General features: G+C 27.3%; 1 protein-coding gene across 1 annotated transcript in view; it reads left to right on the top strand.

Moving 5' to 3' along the window:
- The window catches only part of INPP5E (Inositol-3-phosphate synthase), a 77,054-nt gene extending 60,724 nt beyond the window's left edge, over positions 1-16,330 (top strand). Inside the window, exons 8-10 of the mRNA XM_075375001.1 lie at positions 1,059-1,323; positions 3,536-3,667; positions 16,032-16,330. Of these exons, the coding sequence (XP_075231116.1) occupies positions 1,059-1,323; positions 3,536-3,650 (380 nt within the window). The 3' untranslated portion in view covers positions 3,651-3,667; positions 16,032-16,330. The remainder of the gene's footprint in view (positions 1-1,058; positions 1,324-3,535; positions 3,668-16,031) is intronic.
- The last annotated feature ends 9,452 nt before the right edge of the window (positions 16,331-25,782 follow it).

Genomic DNA, 25,782 nt, shown 5'->3' with positions numbered 1-25,782 from the left:
GTAACTTCGTTCCTATCAATAATATGAACAGGATGTTAATAATTAAGGATGTATTCTGTATAAGCGGCATCTGGTATTGATAAACAAAAGCCTAATGTAACTATATTTATGTGATTGAATTTAGGAACTTCTAAGAAAACATTTACTTTACATAAATTATCCTGGCTAAAGGCTATGTTTCAAGTAAGTCCCGCACCCTTATTTTTTCTCTCCAATTCCAAGAAAAAAATTGCGCACGGTACTCGATTAAATACGGTAATTTGATATTTTTTTAAATCAAGATAATTTTTAAGTATTATTTGTGAATTTGTTTTTAATTTAAGAAATTATTTTTTGATTCAATTTCTTTCAACTATGAACTATTTGCAGAAGAACACTTACTACAAAATTATGACTTGCATTGTATTTTGTGTTCAAATTTTGGATTAAAAGAATTTATAATAGCTTGGTTGTATTTTATTATGAAATTGAATCAGTACAAAATTACTTAAATATAAAAATTTATTTAATTTTTTCTAAACTACTTGTTTCCAAAAGTAACGCCTAATGCAATTAAGTTACCTTTGCAAAATAAGCTCCTTCATTGTACAGGCAACATTATGGAAAAAAAAGTTTCTCTGTGTGGTTTTTTTTTGGAACATTTAAAATATTTCAGACAATTGAAAACTTACTGACTGAAATGAGATGTTGATCTTTATAAACCTTTTAGATGTAAAAATTGTGAAAACAGTAGACATTCATCATCAGTTTAGAGAAGTTTATTCTGAAAATCCAGTTAATAAAATCCAGATTGGGAAAAAAAAGGTTAGTTTAATGTTGATTGAGAAAACTTAGTTGGCAGGCAGCTCTGTCAGTAATAAAAATGTGGTGTAATTTACAAAGAAAGAAAGTTGTGAGAATATATGTTTTTCTATAATTTTCAAGAAAAGTTCTATGTGAAATTATAATAGAGCAACAGTTATGAACTATATTAAAAATATTTTGTATGATAGTATATATAATAAAAATATTAAATCTTAAATGTTTTTAATTTTTACATGGGTTTTACATTTTTTTAGGTTCAGTATTTCGTGGTTTTGAAGAAGGGCCGTTAACATTTGCTCCAACATACAAATATGATCCTGGTACACAGACATTTGATTCTTCACACAAACAACGTACACCATCTTATACAGATAGGATACTTTTTAAATGTAGACGAAATAACGGAGATAATGGTGCTTTAGAATGTTTAGCGTATACTTCAGTACCTTCTGTATGCACTTCTGACCATAAACCAGTTTGGGGTCTTTACAAATGTTCTGTCCGACCAGGCATTGATACGTCAGTATTTATTGTTTATTTATTATAATTTACTTCATTAAAATTAAAATGTTTGTTTATTTGCATGTAGTTTGTAATAATAATAATAATAATAATAATAATAATAATAATATTGGTAATAAGTTCATATAATTATATTTTGATTAACAAAAAAAAGTATCTCTTACTAAAATATATATATTCAGTTTTAGCCTGTTTAAGGTTTTGATTGATTTAATAAAATCTATTTAAATATTTTGTAATAATTTTATCGAACATGGCTCATTGGTATGATTATGCAGTAATAATAATTTATAAAAACCACTTGCCAACAACTTTTTTTTATGTGTTCAACTACTTTCGGATACCAAATCCATGTTCAGGAACTCAAAAAACTTTTATATTATTCTTAAAATAAAAAAACTAAAACCGATTCATTGTATGTAAGTCATTATGTAAAATTTTAAAATGTATAACAGTGAAGGTTATGTTTTAAAAAATTATGTCGACTTAGCGTCCAGTCACAATAAAAGGATGGAAGCTTTTATTGTGACCGGACGCTAAGTCAACATAATTTTTTAAAACATGACGACCACTGTTGTATGTTTTACATACGATGAATGAGTTTTAGTTTTTTTGTTTTAAGAATAATATAAAAGTTTTTTGAGTTCCGGAAGATGGATTTGGTGTCTGAAAGTACTTGAACACATAAAAAAGGTTGTTTTAAGTGGTTTTTATAAATTGTTATTAAATATTTTGTAGGTCACTTAAAAAAAATACTTGTCCCTGCCCAACTAGTAATGTAATAATTTTCCCCTAGAAAGTAAATGCATAACAGAACAATTAGATCATCAGGGAATGTCATCTTTAGCTAAATAAAAAGAAGCTCTGCTACATTATTTGAGAGAAATTTTGCTAATAATAAAACATTTTAAAGCACTTATAATTATCTTGCAGTATCGATTTTAACTCAATATCCACAATATGAATTTGTAAATGATTTCAAGAATATATCTCTAAATTCAAGAATATTTATAGTTTTATAAAAATTAGGTTGCTGAATACTTTGAGGAGTGTTATGTATTATTTCCTAATTTTCAGTCAATTTTATTGAATAATAACAAAGTTATAAAATTGCTAATAATAGTACTCAATAATATTTACATTGTAAATTGTTGCACTACATACTATGCCTATATTGGCTAATACAGTATCAGTCTCTACCAATAATTGATATTGATAGAGATGGTGAGAATTTAGACAAGCTTTCTAATTGGATAAACCCAATTCATTCAGTGAATAAATTCTAATCCTAAATGGATAAACCAAGTAAGCACTTCAACTGTTAAACTTGCATAGCCATGGGATTAGAAAAAGAATCCACAGGTAGCCTCACCAAGGAAGCATTGGCATTTATTATCATCTTCAGCATGGAGCGACCTAGTAAGACCTGAATGGTACTCACATAGCTAATAATAAGGAAGGAGATCTCAAGGATTAAGAAAAGAGATTGGGTTAAAAACGACAATTACTCATCAGGGTTATTTACTGTCTTGCCAAGGACCCAGTCTAAATGCTATATCCCTAACTAAACTCCTGAGAACAAAAGCAACTCTTGATAATTTATTATATAAATTTTGTGTATGAAACTTTCATTATAGTCAAATCTAAATAAAGTACTAGTAACTTTATCAGCTCATTGCAGGAGAACTTTCCATTGTAATATAACAAGGAACATTGCAGTATTCTTTGTTATTCTTTAACATCTCTGTGCAAAAGCAAGTTATATTTTTTGTCACCATATACTACTACTTTTAGATAATAAATACTAGATAGATAAATACAAAGGGAAATTGTTAATTAGGATTATTAAAAGAATTATTTTATACTCAACTATTTCAAGAAGTAGAGAAAATTTTTCTTAAAACTGATGACATGGTCTTCTAAATATGAATTAAATTGTAACATGTGATTGCCAACACACACAAGATTACTTTTTTATATTGGCAACTAAATGTAAATAACCAAATAACTAAATATCTTAAATAGTATTACATAAAAGTAATTCATATTTTTAAACTATAAGTTACTATAATGTATTCTAGTGCCTTAATGGATCATTTTTCTGAGTAAAGAGTAAATTTATAGAAGAAAATAGCATTGTTTACGATAACTTAAAAGAAGTTTTTATTTTTACATTGTTTATTAACTTATTATTTTTTGTTTTATTTAGAATTCCACTTGCAGCTGGTTTATTTAATAGAGAAGTATATTTGGAAGCAATAAGAAGGCGTGCAGCTGCTATGGACCAACGTGATGGTGCATCGACAGTATGTTCTATACAGTAAAAATCAGTTACATTGAGGTATATTAGTATATTAATTTAATTAATTTTATAATACAGTTGTTATAATGATAAAAATGTAACAACTTTAAAAAAGAGACTTAAAAGTTCTCTATCTTTGCCTTTCAATATTAAATTATAATTAGTATTAATGAAAATAATATGATGTATTATAGATAATTCATAATTTAGATTAGTTCCTAGACATTTTGCTGTGATCTAATAGTGCTGTTTAATTCTTTTTAAAATAATGACAATTATATCATGTTAATAATATTTTCAATTATGCAATCCTTGCCCTTATCTTATTACTTTGTTATAATCTTGTTTTAATGATTTTTTGTTTTTAAATTACTGGTTGATATTCATTGTTTAAATATGAGATGCAATGTTATTATTTAATTTGTGGTTTACACTCCATTTTAAATTGTCACCACTATTGAAACTTTAGTAATTTTTTTTTTTTTTTTTTAATTTTATCTTAGTAAATTTATTTGTAGTATTATATGTTTGTTAATAATTTTTGTTTTAAATTAAAAATATTATAATTTTTGTTTTTTTGTTAAAAATTGTATATTGTATTATAGTTTCTGTGTTATTGTAACTGTAATCTCTTGTTAATTTGTAAACCTCTTTTTTATATAAATATTTACAATATTTTTATTCCTGGTATGAATTTATACATTGTTTTATTATGCCGATTTAGTTACTGATGTAGCAAAGTTTTGCCATTTTCTACATACTATATCAAAAAATTAAAACTAGTCCAGTTTCCTACTAAGTAGCAAGATCTTTGTTGGGATTGTGATATAGTGCCATACTATTTGCCTGTATCATCAGTTTTCATTCCTGTTCAAAAAAATCAGCTTTATACATTAATATTTGTCAATGATGAATTTTTTTTAAGTAATACAAACCTCATTAAACATTTATTAATTACACAGACCAACAAAAACTTTTTAACATTGACAGCCGATTCTTATGGGTTTTTTGGTGCTAAATCCATATCTGACCTCAGTTTCACCCAAAGTTTCATCACAATGTGACTGTTATAAACCAAAAAATTAACAGAACATACAATAGGAATGAAAAATAAATTAATGTTACAATATGAATATAACTTTTATTTAAGTATAAACATGAAAATACCTCTTTATTATATAGGCTTTTTGAGTCGATTGGCCTAATTTCCTTTCCCTCTTCTCCTTAAAGCTTCTGATCTTAGTGAGAAAAGCTTAGTGTGAAAAAGCTCTTAAAGCTTTTTCTCCTAGAATTGCTTGCTGAACTTCTTAGTGAAGTGACCAACAGTAGTCTCCCATCACATTGGTATTCCAGTGTCCTGATGCAGTCTTTCCATCACATTGATATCGTGATGAACATTCATCTTGCTTCTCACTGATATCACCCAAATTCAAGAAGTGAGTCTTCAGGCTCATCAAACATCTAACATTTTTTAACTTTTCCAGCATGTTGGCTACAATAGAAATCTCATTTTAAGTCATTTTTTATTCAAAGTTGGAATCAAACATCGCTTTTTGAATGCCAGTCCAATAAACACACCTTTCAGTTTTGCTTCTGATAGACGAGGAAACCTTTCCTAGGATAGTTAAAATAGTTTCCAGCTTTGGGTAAGGTTTTCACAAACTATTTCATAGGCTTAATTTTATGTGTAGAGGTGGCAGTATAGTGTTTTCTGAATCCACAAGGTTCTTGCACAGAATGTTCTCGCCAGATTTTAATGATTTTTTTGCAGGCCAGTTTTTTCTGGACCAATGTTGATCCCGTGCCCTACTGTCCCATTCACATAAGAAAATGGGAATTTGATAAAGCCACTTTGCTGGCCAAGAGGCATGCACTTTTTCAAATTGCCATATATCATCCAACCATGAGTGGAATAGTTTATAACTGTATTAAGGTTTTCATAGCTTTCCTTCATATGCACAGAAAGAGCAACAGGTAATTATATATGTGTTACCATTGTGTAATAGTATAGTCTTTAAACTAGTTATAAAGAAATATATAACCAGTCTCCCTCCATTCCTCATTTTTATATTCAATTCCGAATTCATTCATCAAACCACAATATCCTAACAGTGTACTAAATCACCTTCTTGTATGAAAAATTATTTCTGCTCTCTTCTCCTTTATGTCATAAATGTTTGTTCCTGCTGCCAATGTTTCTTTTCTTTGAGTCTGGAGCTAAACAGTTCAGCTTTCTTCTTTGTTAAGCCCCTAACCAAATCATTTAGTTCAGTTGTAATAAATTTAGGTCCTAAGTTTTCTGTAGTACATTGAAACTCATCATCAGATTGTTCATCTGCATCACTCGACATATCCAGAATAACATCATCAAAAACCTCTGGTGGTTTAGAGACAGGAAGATCTGGACCATATGTCCTATTGACCAAATGGAAGGCAGAAGGATAGCGTATTTTATTACTTTTTTATTTTTGAGTTATAACCAGTAACATCAATGTTACAAAATTAACAATCATTAGAGTGGTTTCTTGTCTTTCTCCATATCATTAGAACAGCGGATTTAAAGGCTTGTTTCTCTTTTTTTGATCATTTTCAAAGATTATCAACACATACATAGCATACCTTATGTGGCACCCACAATTTATCTTACACAGCATACTTGATGTGGTGCCCACAACTTATCCTGATTATCAAGTTTAGTTCAGAGTATCGAAGTACATTTTTTTAATGAACTCCGTAATGTTCTTTTGATGTTTTTTAATCACAAACTTACTACAAATATAATAAAAACTGTCAGGAAAGTTTTTACAATAGCACTAGTCATTGTACTTAACAATTGTACTAAAAAAAGGTAGAAAGGTGAGGTTAGATTGTAGCAAAACTGCTGTTTGTTTCATTTCATTATTTCTTTAATTTTCAATTATTTATTTATTTCAAATATTTAAATATTCAAAAATTTCTTTATATATTTAAACTGAAACATGAAGAAATGTGGATGATACAATTTTTTTATCATTCATATTCAGCATACTAAAAACCACAAGAATAAGATAAATTCATTCAAAACGTTTTTTCACCGTTGGCTTGTTTTATAATTACTAATTATTACAAATACAAAACTCATAAAGTTGTTTACAAAAACATCAATATCACTATTAGAAATTATTAATACAATAAACTACTACTGTTCTTATTTTATAGATCATTGTTCTATTGCATATGTTTTGAATATGTTATTTTGCATTTTCTATAAAAACATATATACGCAATTATATTTATATGTTTTTGCCTGTGTTACCCATATCATCTAGACAGATTTATAAAAGTCTGAACAAATTAATAAATAAAAGTCAAAATAACTTGTATGTACTAGTTAATCTACTAATAAACATTAATCAATAAAATGTAAACAAACTGACTGAATAAAATAGTGGACCATAGGTTAACATCCCTTGAAAAACTTTACCAGAAATAGTTGTATGTGAAATCACCATTATTGAATTTAAAAAAAAAATTCATGTTATTTAACATATTGGGCATATTCCTGCAGACATAATATTCAGTGATAACTGCAAAAAGAATAAAACCATAAATGAATGTTTTTTGCTTTTTTTTTTACCTAGACAACAAATTTATTCATCTATTGTGGCTTCTGGCATCCTGGTTTAGGTTTGGGCATTTCTTATAAGAAGTTAGTTATAAGCATTTCTTATAATCTAAAATATTAAATAGCTGGCAGATACATCCTTTTCCTTCAGGTTGCTATTTCCAGCAATGTTGTGAAATCTTACTTATTAAGAGGAGAGTTTATCAACTTACTCAAACACTATAAACACCTTTATAATTTTTGTCTTATATGTTTATAGTTTTATCCTTTAATGTACGCTTTTTGTACTTAATTAAGAATAATTAATTCTTAATAATTGTACTTAAAAATACTTCCTTTCAATTAACATTCCTTGTGATATACCCTAACGATTTTCCAATTGTGTTCCTTTTAAATAATGTAAAGATTCACTTCAGTATTCCAAAGAATGATGTAATCTATGCAGTTTTTTACTAATCTGAATAAAACATTTATTAATATTTCCAATATTTAATTAGGTAGAATTAGCTACTCATTTTATCAGTTGTAAAAAGAATCGGTTATTATATATTAAGATGGAATTAGATTCGCGATAGTATCTTGTACAGTATTACTTTAAAATACATTTAAAACAACACATGTATTGTTTTTATCATGCTAGGTTTGATTACTATTTTGATTAATTCAGATTATTAGGTTTTGATTTAGGAAATGAAAATTAATCAGGTAATAATAATAACAGTAAACAATTTTGAACTATCGAGATCTTTAATAATCGACACTATAGTAAATGCGGATAGATGATTACAGATATTTTAGTGTATATTGTTTATATTTTTGTTGTTTTTAAGTTTTATTTATACTTTTTGTTTTTAAAATGGTTGTTATTTTCATTGACATTCTGAGATTTATTTAAATTAATTTGTCTGTCCCCAGTGATAGTAGTGTATGTTAAAATGAAATAAGGACATTAAAGAAAAGGACAAAAAAAAGGTTTAATAACACTTAAAATTTGGATACATAGGAATTATACATAGGAAATTACACAAACATAGGAAATTCAGAATCAAAACGTCAACTGACTGAAATGTTTGTGAGAAGTGTTGATAAAAACAATAGTCGAAGGATCAGTAAATGCTACAAAAAAGATAAAATGAAAAGAATCTGTATTACAGACTATGTAAAAGAGAGTAAGAATTGTTAGAAGCTTAAAAGTTTAGCTGAAATTAGAAAAATGATGACCCAGTGTAAAAACAGCGGTTTTAGTATCTTAAAAAATCTAGTTATTATTGACTAATTACTAAAAAAATTTGGCATTATTAATCCTTTTTGGATGAGATTTTAATTCATTCAAAATAAAGATCTGTATTCAAGAATAATTATTTTTAAACCAGTAAGTATGTCATCAGAAAGATCTTTAATGAAATTATGGACACCTTTAGAGGTGTTTTTAAGCTGAAAGAATGGAAACTGAAAGGCGTTTTGATCACATAAAAAGGTTGATTCTTTATATATTACAACTTTTTCCAGTGATAATGTAATAACGTTAGCAGCTCTTGTTTCTAAAGAAAAGCTACAATAAATTTCAACAATTAATAGCTTTTAGTAACTTATAAATAGCAATTTTTTTTTAAAGAAAGTAATTTTTTTATAAAAATAGTACCAGCTTCAAAAAGAAAAAAAAAATTGTCTCCTTTGCAGTTTTCTCATTAATGTTCTGAAATTTGTCTATAAAATTTTACAAAAGTAGTTAATTATATTTTGGATATTTAAGAAAATGTAAAGCAAAACATTAATGGAATTTTTTTTGTATACCCTGTATTAGTATCTTTAGTTTAATTATTTCAAGCTACTTTTGTAATGCAAAAAAAATTAACAATAAAAATATTTTTTTGTTTAATTTCATTATTCTGTATATTTTGTGTAATTACACTAAGCTTTTATCCAGCGCTGTTTAATTTAAAAAGATTTTTAATAGTACTGATGATTCCTTGTTAAAAGAATACAAAAAATATTTGTGAGCGTAGGTTTGGTGTGTTGCATCAGTTATTGTTAATGCCATTAACTGAAATGTAATCCATTTGATCATTGGTAAATATAATTTATACATTAGTATATTAATATTTCACCTCTTATTTGTTAGTAGAGAATATATGGTAGAGTAATTTATTAAGTTTATTACTTTATTGTATAATTTATCAGTCAAGAATAGCTTGAAATTATTTATAAACAGTTTTTCTTTTTTCAGTTTTTATTCAGGTAAAAGGAAATTTGATTTTGTAACATTTTGAATCATTTATCATTTTTAAACAACGTATATGTCTGTCCTAGACAGAGATTATGTTATATGCCCTACTCGACGGTCTGTTGAATGTAAAAGTTGTCTCACCACCTTCTAGAAGGTAGAGTAAATGAATTTTATATACTTCACATGTGTTGATATAAGATATTTTTTATTATTTGTTATTGTAAATGTATTATTTAGGGGATAGTTGTTAAAAAACGAGGGGAATTAAAATCGCAAGATTTTGTAGTCAAAAAATAATATATAAATTTTCTAAAGTGTTAAATTTGTCGGTGTTTAATAATTTACATTAATTCAGTTTTCCAAAATGTTTCCCCGTACAGTTGTTAATTTTCAGACAATTTAAAGAATGGAAACAAGTGTAGAATTTAAAATATGTATAATCATTATTTTTTTCTTAAATCAAGTTTAGCAAAATTCTTCAATAAATAAAATATCACCTGTGAATGTACCTTTAGTTCAGCAATGGTTTTTAGAATTACTGTATATGTATCATCTAAATCTGAATTGTTAAATGCTTGATGTATCAGCCAATATTGACGTAATCTTGTAGATCAAAATGCAGTTAATGTTTCACTATTATTATATAGATTATTCGTTGTTTACAGTGTTTAGTCCAAAAACATGTGGCGTTCAATGATTCTGTTGTGAGATGTTAGCACCAGATACAGACTTTTTAAGATACTAGGATATTTTTAACAAGGTACAGAAAAATTCTGTAGTTCTTGTGAATATTTCCCAATACGATGTGAAATCACATTAAAAATAAGAAAAGCATATAATTCAGAATTATCACGTTAGTGTCAACATTATCTTTTTAACTACTTAAAATAATTCTGCCATGTAACTAAATATAGCATATTTTTCCTAACGATCTACAGTTTTTCAGTTCATAAGCAATAGTTGTTTGGGACATTTAAATTTTATTCCTACAGCCATCATATAGTTTGTATGATAAATTTTAACTTATCTAGTGTTGTAACATTGTACTTGATGACTTTGAGATTCTTATCAATATTATTGATTAACTAGAAATGTTTAAAAAATGTTCTTTTCTTTCTAATTATGGTCTTATCTGTAAATTTGATTTCAGTCATTTCAATCCTACTTAGAACTTCGGTAGTTTCTATTTTATTTTTAGTTCTTTCAACTTTTTAATTTTTAAAATCAACACAGTATTTTGAATTCTTATTGGCACAATGGAGAAGATGATTTAGATTCCATTGTCACTACTGTTCATTGTTAGCAGTAAATGAATCATCATATGAAATTATTACCATTACATCTCAAAAATTGTTTGCTGCTATAATATTAACAATCACATGACTACAGTGTATCAGAAGAAAAAGATTTTGTTTGAAGAGTTGAAATTATGAGCAATTTGAGGAAAAAAGATTTAACAGGAAGTTATGTGGAATTAAAACTTTTCCTTTTGTACAAAGGATGTTCAATAATTAACAAGACAAATTGATATAGAGAAAAAACAATTAATTCAATGATAATGAAACTTCATTACTTTTCAATATAATCTGCAGCAACAGACACTTGTTACATCATTCTTTGAGCTTCCTGATTCCCATAGCATAGAAGTTTTTACCTTGCTGTTTGAATCATTTGTGTTCACGCAATTGAGTCTAATAGTGTCCACAACTGTAATCCATAGGATAACTTTACGTGAAATAAAAAATGCACTGATTCACTTTATGAAGATTACTTTATATTTCTTTGTTTACTTTTTATGATATTTAATTATATTATGTTTTACATTGTTGTGTCGTATAAATGAAATGAGATGAATACCCTTTGTTATGAATGTGTGAGTGAACAATACAATAATGTTAATGAAATATGTATATTAACATCACCTGTACTAGATATATAGTGAAAAAAGAAGAAAATAATTAACATATGGAGCTGAACCCAGACAGGCAGCATATCAACCAATTTGTATACCGCTTTTTGACTGCTTCATTGTCATCAAACCTCTTGCCACATAAAAAGTCTTTGAGCAGGCCGAACAAATGAAAATCAGACAGGGCAAGGTCTGGGCTGTAAAGAGGATGTGATAACACCTTCTAGCCCAATTTCCTGAGCATTTCTCCTGTTCTTTGAGTGATGTGGGGGCACAAATTGTTATGCAAAAGAATCACATGTTTTGAGAGAGTGCCCTGATATTTTCGCCTCATAGAGGGTCTCTTGTTCTGTTGGAGTATGTTAAGATAGTATTCACTGTTCACAGTACATTGTTCTTCTAAATAGTCACTAAAAATTGGGCCTTGTGAGTCCCAGATGATCATCTTCGTCACTTTACCAGCTAACATGTGAGTTTTTAATTTTTTTTTATGGATGAATCTGGATGTTTTCACTCAAGACTGGATTCAGGCTCGAAATCATGTATCCATGTTTCTTACATAGAAAGTTTCTTACATTATCTTCTCTTCAAACAATTCTTGGATTTTAGAACAAATGTGAATCTGGGTGTGTTTTATAGGCTTCAATCAATTGTCTTGGAACCAGTCTCAAATACGTTTTATGATAATTCAGCGCATCAAAAATGACTGAATGTGCGGTTCCAACACTAATATTACACAAACTATCAATTTGGGAAATTTTGACTGGCGGTGAATAAGATCATTTATGCGATTTTGCAGCGTAGTAGTCCAAACTTCAACTGATCTTTCAGAGCAAAGAAGACTTCTTCGTATGGTGAAAAGATCATATCTTTTCACCATACTGTTTCAACATTCTTAAGTAAATTTCTGCCAGTTTCACACCTTATGGTAGCAAAAATTTTATCATTGAATGTTACTCTTCTGGCATGCATGTCTCAAGCGGAGCTGACATTCCGAAATCAACAAAAAAATATGTTTAGATTAATTATGATCGAACAGCTGATTAAATATGCTCCCAAGGTTGCTAACTTGACCCTCAAAAAGTTCCATTGTCATTGAATGAACCATTTTTTCTCTACATCAATTCGTTTCATTAATTATTGAACGTCCCTCATATTATAATTGTTATTTATATTGTGAGAAAATTTGTAGGAATTATCAAATATTACACATAAAAAATTTGTTTTTGCCTGTTTTTCTGATAGTGCAATTTCAATACTCTTTCATTGCTTGTGTAAGATATGTATAATAATTTTTTTTTGTAAATCATTAGTTTCATTAATCATTTCCTGCTCTTTTTCTATAGATGACTTTTTAAATTTTTGTTTCACTTCTCAGTAATAATAAGAAAATTTTCTTTTCATTTAATAATACCATAATTATTTTAATAATTTACATCATGGAAAACTGATTGTAAAGAAAGAAAATTTTCTGTTAAAACTGCCATAAATTTTTACTGTCTCTAGAAAATAGTGTTAGAAATTTTTTGTATTACATAGCGTATAGAGATTGTATTGTAAAATATGAAGATCTATTCAAAGTAATGATTATAAAGAATTAACATTTTTAATATGTGAATTGTCACAGCAATGTTTAAAAAAACTGCAATCACTGACCCAGTTACTAATATTATGAGAATGATAAAAATATTGCAAAATACAGGACAACCATGTCATACCTTCTGTAATTGGGTATTCAGTTTTGTTTTAATGAAAATTGAAAATTAAAAAAATAAAGTGTAAGGGACTTATAAACCACATGGTATGTATTTTTTTTTTTTAATTTTAAATATTTATTTGTTCTAATCAACTATTTTTTCTTTAAGTCATGTTATTAGTACTTGTGTATATATTTACTATAAAAAAAAATTAATGTAAAAACACTTTAATGATAATAACAGTATATAGTATTAATTTTTTCCCATGATTTCATTATTATTTTAATTGAACACGTAAGTTAAGAGAATGGCAAGGATTGTATAAATCAATATACAGTAATTACTGAATTAATATTAATATTGCTATTATAGTAATTATTTTGCCTTTTTTCATAATTGTACATCTTACATTACTAATGTTATTCATCTAAATCTGACTTGATTTAAACTAGTCATCTATTAATATATATATGGGCACTATATTATGTTAATATTTTTTTATCTGTAAATTAAAATAAAATATATAACTGAAAGATAATGTTATCATAAAGTTCTTAATAATTTTATTGAATCGGTATTTATTATTTATTTAAATATGATTAAAAAATTAGATTGTATTATAAATTTATATTTGTGTTTTATATGTACACATATTTGTGTAAGGTCAGTTACCAATTAATCCTAGTCAGATTGTCACATAATTCTTTATAAGTTTTTATTGACCTTTCTTCCCAAGATCATATAAAGCCTTTTTTTTATACCTAGTGAAATTAAAACATATTTATGTATATATGTCCATTAGTAATATTATTTGTGTGATAATTTAGTATGGGCTGTTTCTTGCTTCAGTAATAATTTATAACATTCAGTTTTTTAAAAGCTTCAACCTTATATTTAGTCCTTTTAACATTGACTTAAGAAGTTTGTCACTGATGATCAGGATGTCCATATACCCAGGAAAAACCATTTTTGTTAATATTAAAATGAAGTGTTTTGTAGTGCTATAATCTGTATTTCCTGTCTCGGTCAAGACTGAGTTAATAAACAGCTGTTTCTACAGTTTTAAAATTTGATGAAGTATCATTTTTATTAATCTATGTTAAACAATTTTCTGAAGAACAAAGATCTCTGTAAACATTTTGATAAAAGAACAGAAAAAGGAGTAAATGTTAAATTTTTAATTAATTTGTATAAATTATTATACTGCATTATGAAATAGAAAGCAAAATAAAAACATATTGTGTAATTTCAAGGAGTGTGACTAATTGACCTTGTAATAGAATTAATATTGTGTAATACAATTCCCTCTCAGAACTAGAACTTAAAAAAAAATTATAAAAATCAAATGTTTTTTTTTAAGAAGTGTGAGTTCATTACTTTAAGGATTAAATATTAAAGGGAAGTTTTTTGGCAAAATATTAATCTGTTTTGTTATTCAAATAAATTAAAAACACTTTTGTGTGTTTTTTTATCTAAGAAGGCATTTTTTTCTCTTAGCAATTAAGGACTGAAATCAATAGCCTAAAATTTTATGAACGATAAATGCTTTTTATAGTATTAAAAAAAAAACAGCCTATATTAAAAATATCTAGAAAGATGGTGTATGATCTTGTTTTATGATAGGAATGAATGATCCCACAAGAAATTAATTTTGAAAAAAAAAATATTCTATTAAAGAATATTCCAAATAATAGATGTCATTTAGTTAGAATTTTTAATATTATAATCAGATTACTATTGTAATACTTTTTACTTTTTAATATTTTACTGTAATTGTTAATATTATATAGTAATTATTGCTGACATGCTTTCTGAATCATTTGTAGTTTATTGTATTTAAAATATTTTGACTCTTATCCCAAATTTTTTATATAATTAAGATTATAATATTTTTCTTTGTGTGGGTAGCTTAAATTTAGGTGCTTTCCATTTTAGAAAACTGAAGTAATCAAATTTTTATAGTTAAATTTTGTATTCTAGTAGAACAGAAAATATCATATTATTTCTTTAGTACCAAGAAAACTAATTACTCTCTTACATTAAATATTTCTTCATAGTCCAATATGGTTAGTATTTGTGTCAAGTTGAAAGAATTTTATAAAGTTTAAATTTAATATCTTAATATTTATTTTAACATGTTTAATATGTAAACTGATTCACGTAATACTTGATTTATTTTAAGTTTGTATCTTATTTAACCTCAATTATCCACAGAAAATTGATTAAATATGATATGGAAGAAAGATTTATTTAATAAATTTATACAACTACAATATTTTATATCTGTAAACTGATCCAGCAAACATATATTGAAAAGTTTCACTTACAGCACACAGAGTATTTTATATTGTTCAGTCACTTTATATTTGGTTTTCAGACTGTCAATTCAAAAGATATATATATATATGTGTGTGTGTGTGTGTAGACCAGATTACAATTCAGTCAGAGAAATTTTAAGGATAACCCTAATAATAATTCTTAATGGTTTTGTAGCATATATTCACTTTGAGTATATTTGATATTTGTCATCTTCTATTCGGAAGTCGGCTAACAACTCTTTGTTATTATTAATAATGTTACTTAGAAAAATGTATTTTATTGAAATTAACACAAAATAATTTTTTTTTTTGTTGAGGTTTAATTTAACGTCTTTTCAAATAAAACAAAATTTTATAAAATTGATTTCGTTACTAAAAATAAGATTGAAAATTGCCGATGCATTATTGTTTTGTAATCATAAAATACAAAATAAAGTATGAGAGGGGGTATCATATTTAAACATTCAGAAAAGATATATTAATAATAGTATTATACATTAATTAGAATTTATGAAAAATAGGGAGCTTGGTGTTACTCAATAGACAACATTAGCCACTAATTTGGCTTTTTTATAATCTCTGGATAGGAAATGAAGTTCTTGAATGGTTCTGTAGACTTGAAAATGAGGGTTACTACTTTGTTTACAGCCACATTAAAAAAGCAGCTACCTGCTGGCTATTATGAAATGTAGGATGACACCAAGGTGGGGGCTGATCCAATTTCAGTGGGTCTCATCCAATGAAGAAGAAATAAAAGATAAGAAAATGTGAGGCAGTTGAGAAGAGATGATCAGCTTCCTAAGGAATAACTCTGATCAAAATAGTTTACTGTCTTCCCCAGGATATCTACTACAGCAGTGATTCCCAAACTGTGTGCCATGGTGTCCTGGGGAGCCATGACCTCTTCACAGAGGTGCTGTAAAATATTGCAAAAGCTTCATAATTGAACCAAGACATTTATAATTATTAATTTAATGTTAATAAAGTAAAAAAAAATAATAAAGATACACAAGTTTTATTTATTTTTATCTCGTACTTACACATACTTTTACACTTTTACTTAGGGTAGGGTGCCATGGAAAAATTTTAATTGAAATTGGGCACTGCGACTCGAAAAAGTTTGGGAACCACTGGATTACAAGGTAATCTGATTTACTCTTTAAATCAGTAATGTAATGTAGACTTCCTATATTAATGCCTGTGCATAAAAGAGAGCCATGCTGGAAAAAAAAATAGTGCTCTTAATACAAATCACACTTCTTATTACTGTAATTGGTACCATTAACAGGGTAATTTTAATTGGTGGTGATGGCATTAAATTTATCATTTTATTGTATTATAATAAATTTATTTATTTTTTACTATCCATTTGCCAGTTCCATTTATTCTTCCTACTTATTTATAAAAAGAGATGTGAATTCTTTAACAGTAATCCAGAAGGTTAAGGCCATTTGGCATTAGAAAAATTAAGAAAGTATTTTATTATTCAATTTTATTTCATCTCGCCTTAACTTAATCCATTTCTCTGCATAATCATCTGTTAGATAAAAATTGTTCACAAGCTTCTAAATCCCATTGTTGTTATACCTTCCAAAACTATTTAACCACTTAGTTACAGATCGTCAACTGCCATGGTTATCCACTGTGTGAATTTTTGTTATTACCCAAGTGCTCCAACCCAGTACCAAGTAAAGAATGAAAAACATTTCAGAGAAAAATGTGCAACTCTTCAAGATTTAAGAGTTATATGTCTGTCTTCTAAATGTTCTGTTGTCATTAAATGAATGCTCAAGTCTTCTGTATCAAAGTGATAGGCATCCTAGTCAAACTTACCGTAGATGTTTGTTCATTCATTATTAAAATTTTCACAACTTTTTATTAAATTCTGTTGAATTCATTATTATATCATTATTCATCCCTTAAATTGACAGTAAATATTAGTAAAATTAATTTTCTGAATATTCAAGAATCAAATAACACTCTTACTTCACAATTGGTAAGATTTTGTTTATTATGGTAAATTTTTAACAACAAATAACGCTCACAAAAATCATATTGGTTATGTGATCTTCCAAACACTAAGGAAATTAGGTTAGGAAGACAAATCGACTTCAGATTTGTTGAAAAGGGAGAACGTATTCAACTTATTAGAAAACGCATCTGGGTTTTATTATTGTATTATCCTCATCAATTTTTTTTTTACAACAATATCAATACACATTACTGGATATTAAAATAATACTACCAGTTATAATGCTGACTTCCATGGCACAGTGGTAGTGTCTTGGCCCAGGAGATCCTGGGTTCAAATCCTGATCAGGCTGGCATTTTTCATGTACTACAAAATTCCATTTCCATATCCCACACAAAAGCTTCAAGCTTATCTGGTGATATCAAGCAATATATATATATATATATATATATATATATATATATTTTCTATCAAACTATTTGTTAATACTACAAATTCTAAATTCAGTTAAATTGTCTGAAAGCTCTGTTGTAGAGTATGATTAGAAAATAAAAAGTTTATTATTAACTCCATTCAGCATTAACAGAGTTCATTTTTTTTATTATTTAAAAGTTTTTACAAACTTGTTTTTAAATTAATTAGAAATTTTGCTTCTAGAAAATATTTTTGGAGGTATATATGCATCAATATAGTTTCATCAACATAGTTCATCAATATAGTTTAAGGAGAGACATTTTTATTGAATGTTCTTGACTAGAAGCAATTAGGAAATTTGTTTAGTATACGTAGTCAGATAATATATTTTATCTGTATTGTATTATTGGGAAATTTTATATTGTTCAAGCATGTTGAGTATGACTTAAAATCTATGAATGAATATGTGTTAGACATTGAGAACACATTACAATTACTACACATAATAATAGAATTTACCTTTGCAGATAAACAGAACATGTACAACAATTTTACATGTAGCGGCTAAAAGTCATGATCTCAATACATTTTAGCAATGTAAAATTTAGAAATAGTAAGTTTGACAGAAACAGAATATTAGATAAATAAACATAATGCATATAGAATATATTATTTGACTACACACATTGAAAGGGCTCTTTGTAATCGCATAAAACAGATTGCATAATTAACAATGGTATAATCAATAACAATACTAAAGAAGGAGCTTCTGATAGATAGCAACATTTGGAAGCAATGTTTTTATATAATTTGAAAAAGAGTTATAAAATAATTTAAAATGATTTTTAAATAATTTAAATAATTTTTAAATGTTATGTTTATTTCATCATGTTCACACACTCCAATGAAGAATGTAGGTTAGATAGTAAATTTTACACAAGAGTTAAAATCTTTGAGAATGATTACCCATGATGAGTATTGAATATAAATACGCACAAAATGTTCCGAATGAGATGACGCACAAAATGTTCCAAATGCTTTGTTAAAAAATATTTATTTGAATCACAATACAGAAATGTAAAATATAGTGTGTTTACTATACCTGGAGATTATGTTCTGCTTATCACATGTTCAATATGACCACCACCACCACGTCCAGTAACTTCTTCAATAAGAACTATATTGTTAATAAATCGACACATATCCTTGGTTATCTTGTTGCATGCCTCAGTGATCAGCACTAGCAGTTGTATCACTGTACGAGGATGTTTAGTGAAAATCTTTTCCTTCAGAAATTCCCAAAGAAAATAATCACATGGATTCAAATCAGTACTGTTTGGGAGCCAGTTCTGTCCACATGTAAAACAGTTTGGAAAAAGGTTTGAAGTGACATTTGCATTAAAAGTTTCATGCAGAAAGTCTAAAACAACATTAGCAGTGTACAGTCTGTCTCCATCCTGCATGAACCACTCATTTTCTAATTGAAACCCTTTTGCAAGAAGCTGAGGGACAAAATTATTATACAGCATGTTTAGATAACGTTTCACTGTTCAAAAAAGAATGGCCCTATTACCCCATGACTTGAGATAGCAGCCCATACTGTAATTCTTGGAGCATGATGCATCTTTTCATGAAGCTTATGTGGATTTTTGGAAGCCCAAAAATGGACATTTTGCTTATTAACAACTCTGTCAAGGTGAAAATGTGCTTCATCTAAAAACCAAACATGATTCAACGTCTCGGTTCACAGCCTGTTCAGTGAATTCCATTCTTTGATGTTTGTTGTCAACCGTTAATTTAGGCAAAACTGTTATTTTGTACGGATACAGATGCAAATCAGTTTTTAAAATTCGCTACGCAGATCACCTAGAAATCCCAAGTTTTGCTGCTCCTTTTCTTGTTGATTTGCCTGTGCTCCTCGACAATGCTTGTCTGGTAGCTTTGACATTTTGTGGAGAATGAACATTGGCAGTCCATTCGTTTACTTTAAAATACTGAACCATCCCTATTAAATTTTTCATAAAGTCTACGTATTGTTTTAGATGAGAGCAACCACCAAAATGTGCACAAAATCATCTTGTGTAAGCACCACACTTTTCGTTTCATTAAAAAACAATACAGTCTTTTCGTGCTGTTCAATCAGTCTTTCTTTGTCAGCCATGTTGGAACGATTTACAAACAGTGCAAATAGAAGAAACTAATATTCATGAACTACTGTCACTTCTGCCAACATAAAACAATAATATTAATATAAACAATTATTGCCAAAGCAAATGTTGGATCATTTCGTTCGCCACCCTGTATTTTTTTATTTTATAATTGATTTGATTCCATTCACTTAAACTTTCCCATTCCTTCTTAGCTTCAGACTTGTAAAGTTGTTTTTAGTTGGCATTTGTATAATTATACGCTATTTTTAAAGCAGCATGGCAGTGTGGATGTCCATGTTTCAACTGTTAGCAGCATAGAGCTGTGTGCCTCATAAGCTGTTGTAAAGAATGTACCAAGTATTTTTTAATTGTTATGATTTGGTGATCTGTAACAACATCATATTAAATATATTTGCTTTAGTTTCTGGGAATATTTCCTTATTAACAGTGTTTTATTTTCCATGCTGCTTCTCCCTAAAACTTTCCAAGTATTCATCTAAGAATTCAGTATTCCCTTACCATTCCAACTATTTTTTTATAATCCAATAATTGTTTAGTTCTTTGTTAGTTTTTTATTCCACTGATGTAATTATTAAAATTCCTATTCCTGCACAATGTTAAATATAATAATTAACTTTTATAAATTAATTATTTTTACTATTATTTTTTTAGATGTTGCTATTGATAATCATAATCACGTTTACTGATAGTATAATTTATTCTTGTGTATATAATTAAAAATTTCATGGGAATATGTATTTTTATTCATTTTACTGTTTATTCGATCAAGTTAATTATTTAGCTTAATTAAAATTGTTTTTATTTCTTATAAATTCGTGTTATATTTTGTGTGAGTCTCGATGATCAAGGCTTTTTTTAATTACATACTTTGTATTTTACTTTTATTGCGCTTAATTTTTTTGTCAGTGTAGCCATTATACTGTTTTTTCTTATTATTTTTATACATATTGTAAATAATTTTGAAGTTTTTTATGTTTAATGTTAGGGACCATTAAGAAATTACATCATGGTTTCCATTGAGGGATAGGAATCATCTTCATGACAACAATTTATGATTTGAATCGCTGACATAAATGTTGTGCTTTTTGTAATACAGTACTCATAAATGATTTAAGTTTAACATTGTCATAAGATAATATCTATTTTTAGTTATAAAATTGTAATTATTCTTAATTAAATATTATTACCTAGAAGTCTAAATTAAAATAACATATCCTTTTTTAGTGGTGGAAATTGATATTTTGTAAACTATACTTTATCATGTGTGTGATACAACAGCTGTCTTTCACATGCTACACACTATATCAAAAAAAAGTTCTTTGTTTTGTTTGCTTTTGTGTTTACATTCATTTAAGGTATATGGTGATAAGTTTCTTTATGAACATATGTTGTAAATTAATGGTACACTGTTGTTAAAAGTGTGATTTTCTCTTTAATTAGAAATTCTATTTACTTACTTTCTCACCTCCCAAATTGGATTTTTGGAAAATAGTGAAACCATATCAGTTTATTTTTAAAGAAGATTTGAAATAAGTTTCATGACTGTAATTGCTTCGTAGAATTTTCATTAAAAAATAACTATATAACATGACTAAATACTTTAATACTGACTTACTTTTATTACCAAATGCACTTTTGAAAGATTCTGCTTCTATTTCTGCTATGTTTGAATTTCCTGTGAGTGTACAAAGTTCTGTGAGTAAATTTTTTATGTGCTATTCTCCTATATGAACATATCCAATAAGGATGCAATGTACCAGTTACATTGAATGTGTTTTTAATATCTGTACTATTTACTAAAAATGATATAGTACAGTTGAACTTTATTACTTAAATGTTAACCTATAAACACACTCAACCTATGGTTATCTTATTCTATATGTTATAGTAGCATTTATCTATTTGTTTAAGAGCTTCATATACTGATCTTCGAACTAATGTCAATTCGATTATAATTGACTTTTCTTCAGTCGTTAACAAAATGTCATTTTACAATTTAAGGTTGTTCTACTTCAACGTTCTTGAATAGTTGTGATGTATTACATGAATTGACAATATCATGCTGAAATGCATATTCATTATAAGACCTTATCCCTTTTATATGATTAAAGTTTTTCTATATAATTAACTAATATTAATATATGTATTTATTAGTTTCAGCCAATACCTTAAAATGTTCAGCAACTCTCTCTCATAATAGATGTATCTTTTAAATTTATGCTTGTAAAAAAAAATGACTAGTGATTTATCCTTTATTTCTGCTTCTATTTCCAAATTTGGGATACAGATAAAAGTATAATTCACACCCTGTGTCAAAATGTTAAAATATTCCATGTTTAGTTAAATACTGTAAAAATTAATTTACATGACTATAGAAGATTTTGTGTTGTGAGTCAATTATTGTAATCTTTCAGTATCGCCTACTGTCAATTTTTTCACAGTATTCTATTCTGTACCCTTTTTTCAATATTCCTGAAATTCATTAACGTTTCAATTTTATTTAATATGCAATGATGATATGCAATGAACCTTTTAAAATATGTAACATCTCCAGATTTAGTCGAATAACGTTGCAGATTATTTGATTCTAGATAATGTACTTTAGTAAAAAAGTTGCTATACATTGTAGAATTGCATCCCAGTTCTCGGTTCCCTTTGTACCAATGCCTAATATCATTTATTTTCTCTGAAACATTTCATTATTTGAGCAAATCTATTAATATTTTTCTATCAACCCATAAAACTTGGAAACCTAGGATTATTTAAGCAGAGTATCATGATCGGTTAGATGAAAGAGTAGACATCAGTTTGCTGTTATTGGGGTGTGTGATTAGGAGCCCAGATAATCTAATACAGATGTTAATCAAGGCTTTTTCTAGAGACAAGTTAGTTTTTGGAGTTGCAGGAATAGATTTCATATTGAACTTGAACATTTTTTTGATGTCTTTCCCTGATTTGTTTATTTTCTCTTGGATAGTTCTGCCAAATTCATCGATGAGTATTATGACCTAGTATTAAAATGAATGTTTAAAAGTTAAGTTAGTCTATTAATGCTACAATGTAATTTAGTTTCATCCAGTTTGGCCATGTTAATCTCCTTATAATACTTATTAAATTGGAAAATATCTTCTTCATTTCAAGTTACCACTAAATCTAAGATATTTGTGACTACAATAATTATTCCTTATAATATCTGTAAATGTATAAATAAAATTCTGTAAAGTAACACAGCTAAGTTCCTTAAAATGTAAAAATATTACAGGATACTTCCCGAAATGGTTCTTTAAAAAATATTCTATCACATGATTTGGAGATTTTTCTCCATGAAAATCTTATAATCCTTTTGCTACCCTGTTACCATTGTTTCCAATTCTATCTCACAAAATCGTTGAATCATGTTTGTATTTGATGAGCTGGGGCACTGTAATACGGATAATTATCTTCTGGCTTAAAAATCTCGTTTTTCGACATGGTCTTATCAATAAATTGAACTGCTTCAACTAGTATTGAAAAATTGTTGGTAGCTAAAGCAAAACATCCCTATTTTTGAGTACATCCTGTGAGAGACAGAAAAATTATTCAGGATTAATATATAATCGTTATTGTAATTAAATGCTACATTAGTAACAATAATAACATGAAAGATGTCCATGTATATTTTCCGTTAAGCTTTTTCAGCTCTTGGGAAATCACCTAACATCTTTTACTTATGTTATTGGAGTCAACAAGAATTAAAAAACCGAGATTTTTAAACAGGTTAAATGTGGAAAATCCCTCCCAAATTAGTCAAACATTCTTTTGATCATACATCCATTTATGATTTGGAATAAACAATTGGAAAAAGTTAGATTCTCCTTTTAAAAAAGCATCATTGTAACAGTTCAAAAAATTAATTATATGTAATTCACAACTTGAGTACACAAAAATAAAAATTTACTTATCTTACTGTTAGACAAAATTTTTCTAACTGTAAAAGTACTACTTTAATTAAACTCAAAGAATTAAAATATAAATGCAGTACTAAATAAATACTATGTTTCAGATAATAACTTACAGATCAACTTCTGTTTAAATCACAATTCTGAAATAGCTGTTTGGTTGTGTATTTTTACCACTAAATAAAGGTTTTATCTAGTTCCCAAAATACCCACCCAATTAAAAAGTATAGCATCTACTAACACTAAAAAATTAATAATTTATAAAACCATTTTAAATACATGAGATTCCCAAAGTAGATGACAAAATTACAAAGAATATAATTCCAAACATTATTCTATTTTTAAATAGTATAAAGAAAACTGCAGATTATTAAGAAAGTGTGCAAGAAAACTTTTTAACATCAATGTAAAAACAGCAGTAAATCAACAAAATGTTGGGACACTGTATTATAGGAAGTTATTATTATTATTATTAGATAACGTATCACGTTATCAGTTTTAATTATACGCATTCCATCTGGTAAAATTAATCTTTATAAAAAAAATTAACCATTGTCAAGCAACTCAAACTTTCTTAACAATGTAGTAAGCAATTTACAAATAATTAATGACACAATAAATAATCTTTGTAATGTATAACGTATTCTTTGTAACAGCACATGAAAATATTCCTCTTTTTTATGCCATATAAGAAATTTATAAGTTCATTTGCCAGTTAACTTCTGCAAGGGTTTAGATCCAACTTAAAATACCATATTTTAGATTTTATAGATTGCCCTATTCCAAATAAGAACTACTATGGTGTAGACACAATGAAACCTGAAAGTAGAAAAGAATTTAAAAAATGGCATGCAGAACACGTAAAAGAAAATTATATGTATGTCTTTTAAGAAAGAATTAGAAGAATACTGTGAATCAGATGTTGATATTTTGAGAAGAGGTTGCTATGACTTTGTTGTAGCCAGCTTCAAGGTTTACCTTGAAGAGCTTCTGCCACTTGGCCATGAAGTGCTATGATCAGGAACATTGTCTTCTCTGGTGCTATCCAATCATTATGACAGGATGCCACCTCGAACTGCCACTTGAAGACAAACCATGATGTACTTCCGTCAAACTTGGGTGGCTTCATTGCCATAGGAGGTCCCATTAATCTGCCTAATCCTTGGTCCTGTTTTCATAAATTATTTATTCAATGTTATTTTCATATTTCTGAGGAATCATTTGTAGTTTGTTTCATACAGATCTCTAGTTTTACAGTTATAGCCTTTGCTATCAAAGTCACAAAGGCTATAGCAGTTTCAATCTTTTTTTTGTTTTCATTTTTTACTCATAGTCTTTTTTCTACTGAGGCTGCTTGCAGTTACAGTCTTTAAATCATAGTTTATATATAGTTAAACATTTGATCTATTTGTCTATAAAAATTTAAATATTGTTTTATATTATATCTATTATTTAAATATTAAATTTATACTGCTTCACAGCATAAGGACAAAAAAGTACGTTTTTTTATTATTATTTTTTAATTTGGTTGTTTTAGTGATAATGTAATATAGGATTCTTATAGTGAGAATATTTAATCATGTTAATTGAATTAGATATTATATAATTTCATTTAATTAAAGGCTTGGTATAAAATCTTTTAATAGCCATTTACTTATAAAATATTACTAGATCATTTATTACAATAAAAGCTCTTTTATAAATTATTAGGTTATATTTGTTTGTTTTTAGTGAAATAAAACTTAAGTAGTAGATTCAATTTGTTCTTACATTGTACATACAAGAATGTACTTTTAATATTTTTGTACGTAATTTTTTTAAGTAAATTACCTACTTAGAAAAAATAGGAAATTATTATGTAGATTGTGTAATAAATAAAATGTTAAAACTTTTGTACTTACTTA

Source organism: Lycorma delicatula, chromosome 9 (genome assembly GCF_047948215.1).
Source record: "Lycorma delicatula isolate Av1 chromosome 9, ASM4794821v1, whole genome shotgun sequence".
Lineage (NCBI taxonomy): Eukaryota > Metazoa > Arthropoda > Insecta > Hemiptera > Fulgoridae > Lycorma > Lycorma delicatula.
Note: the sequence above shows the minus strand (reverse complement) of the source record. Positions and strands in the feature narration are given on the sequence as shown.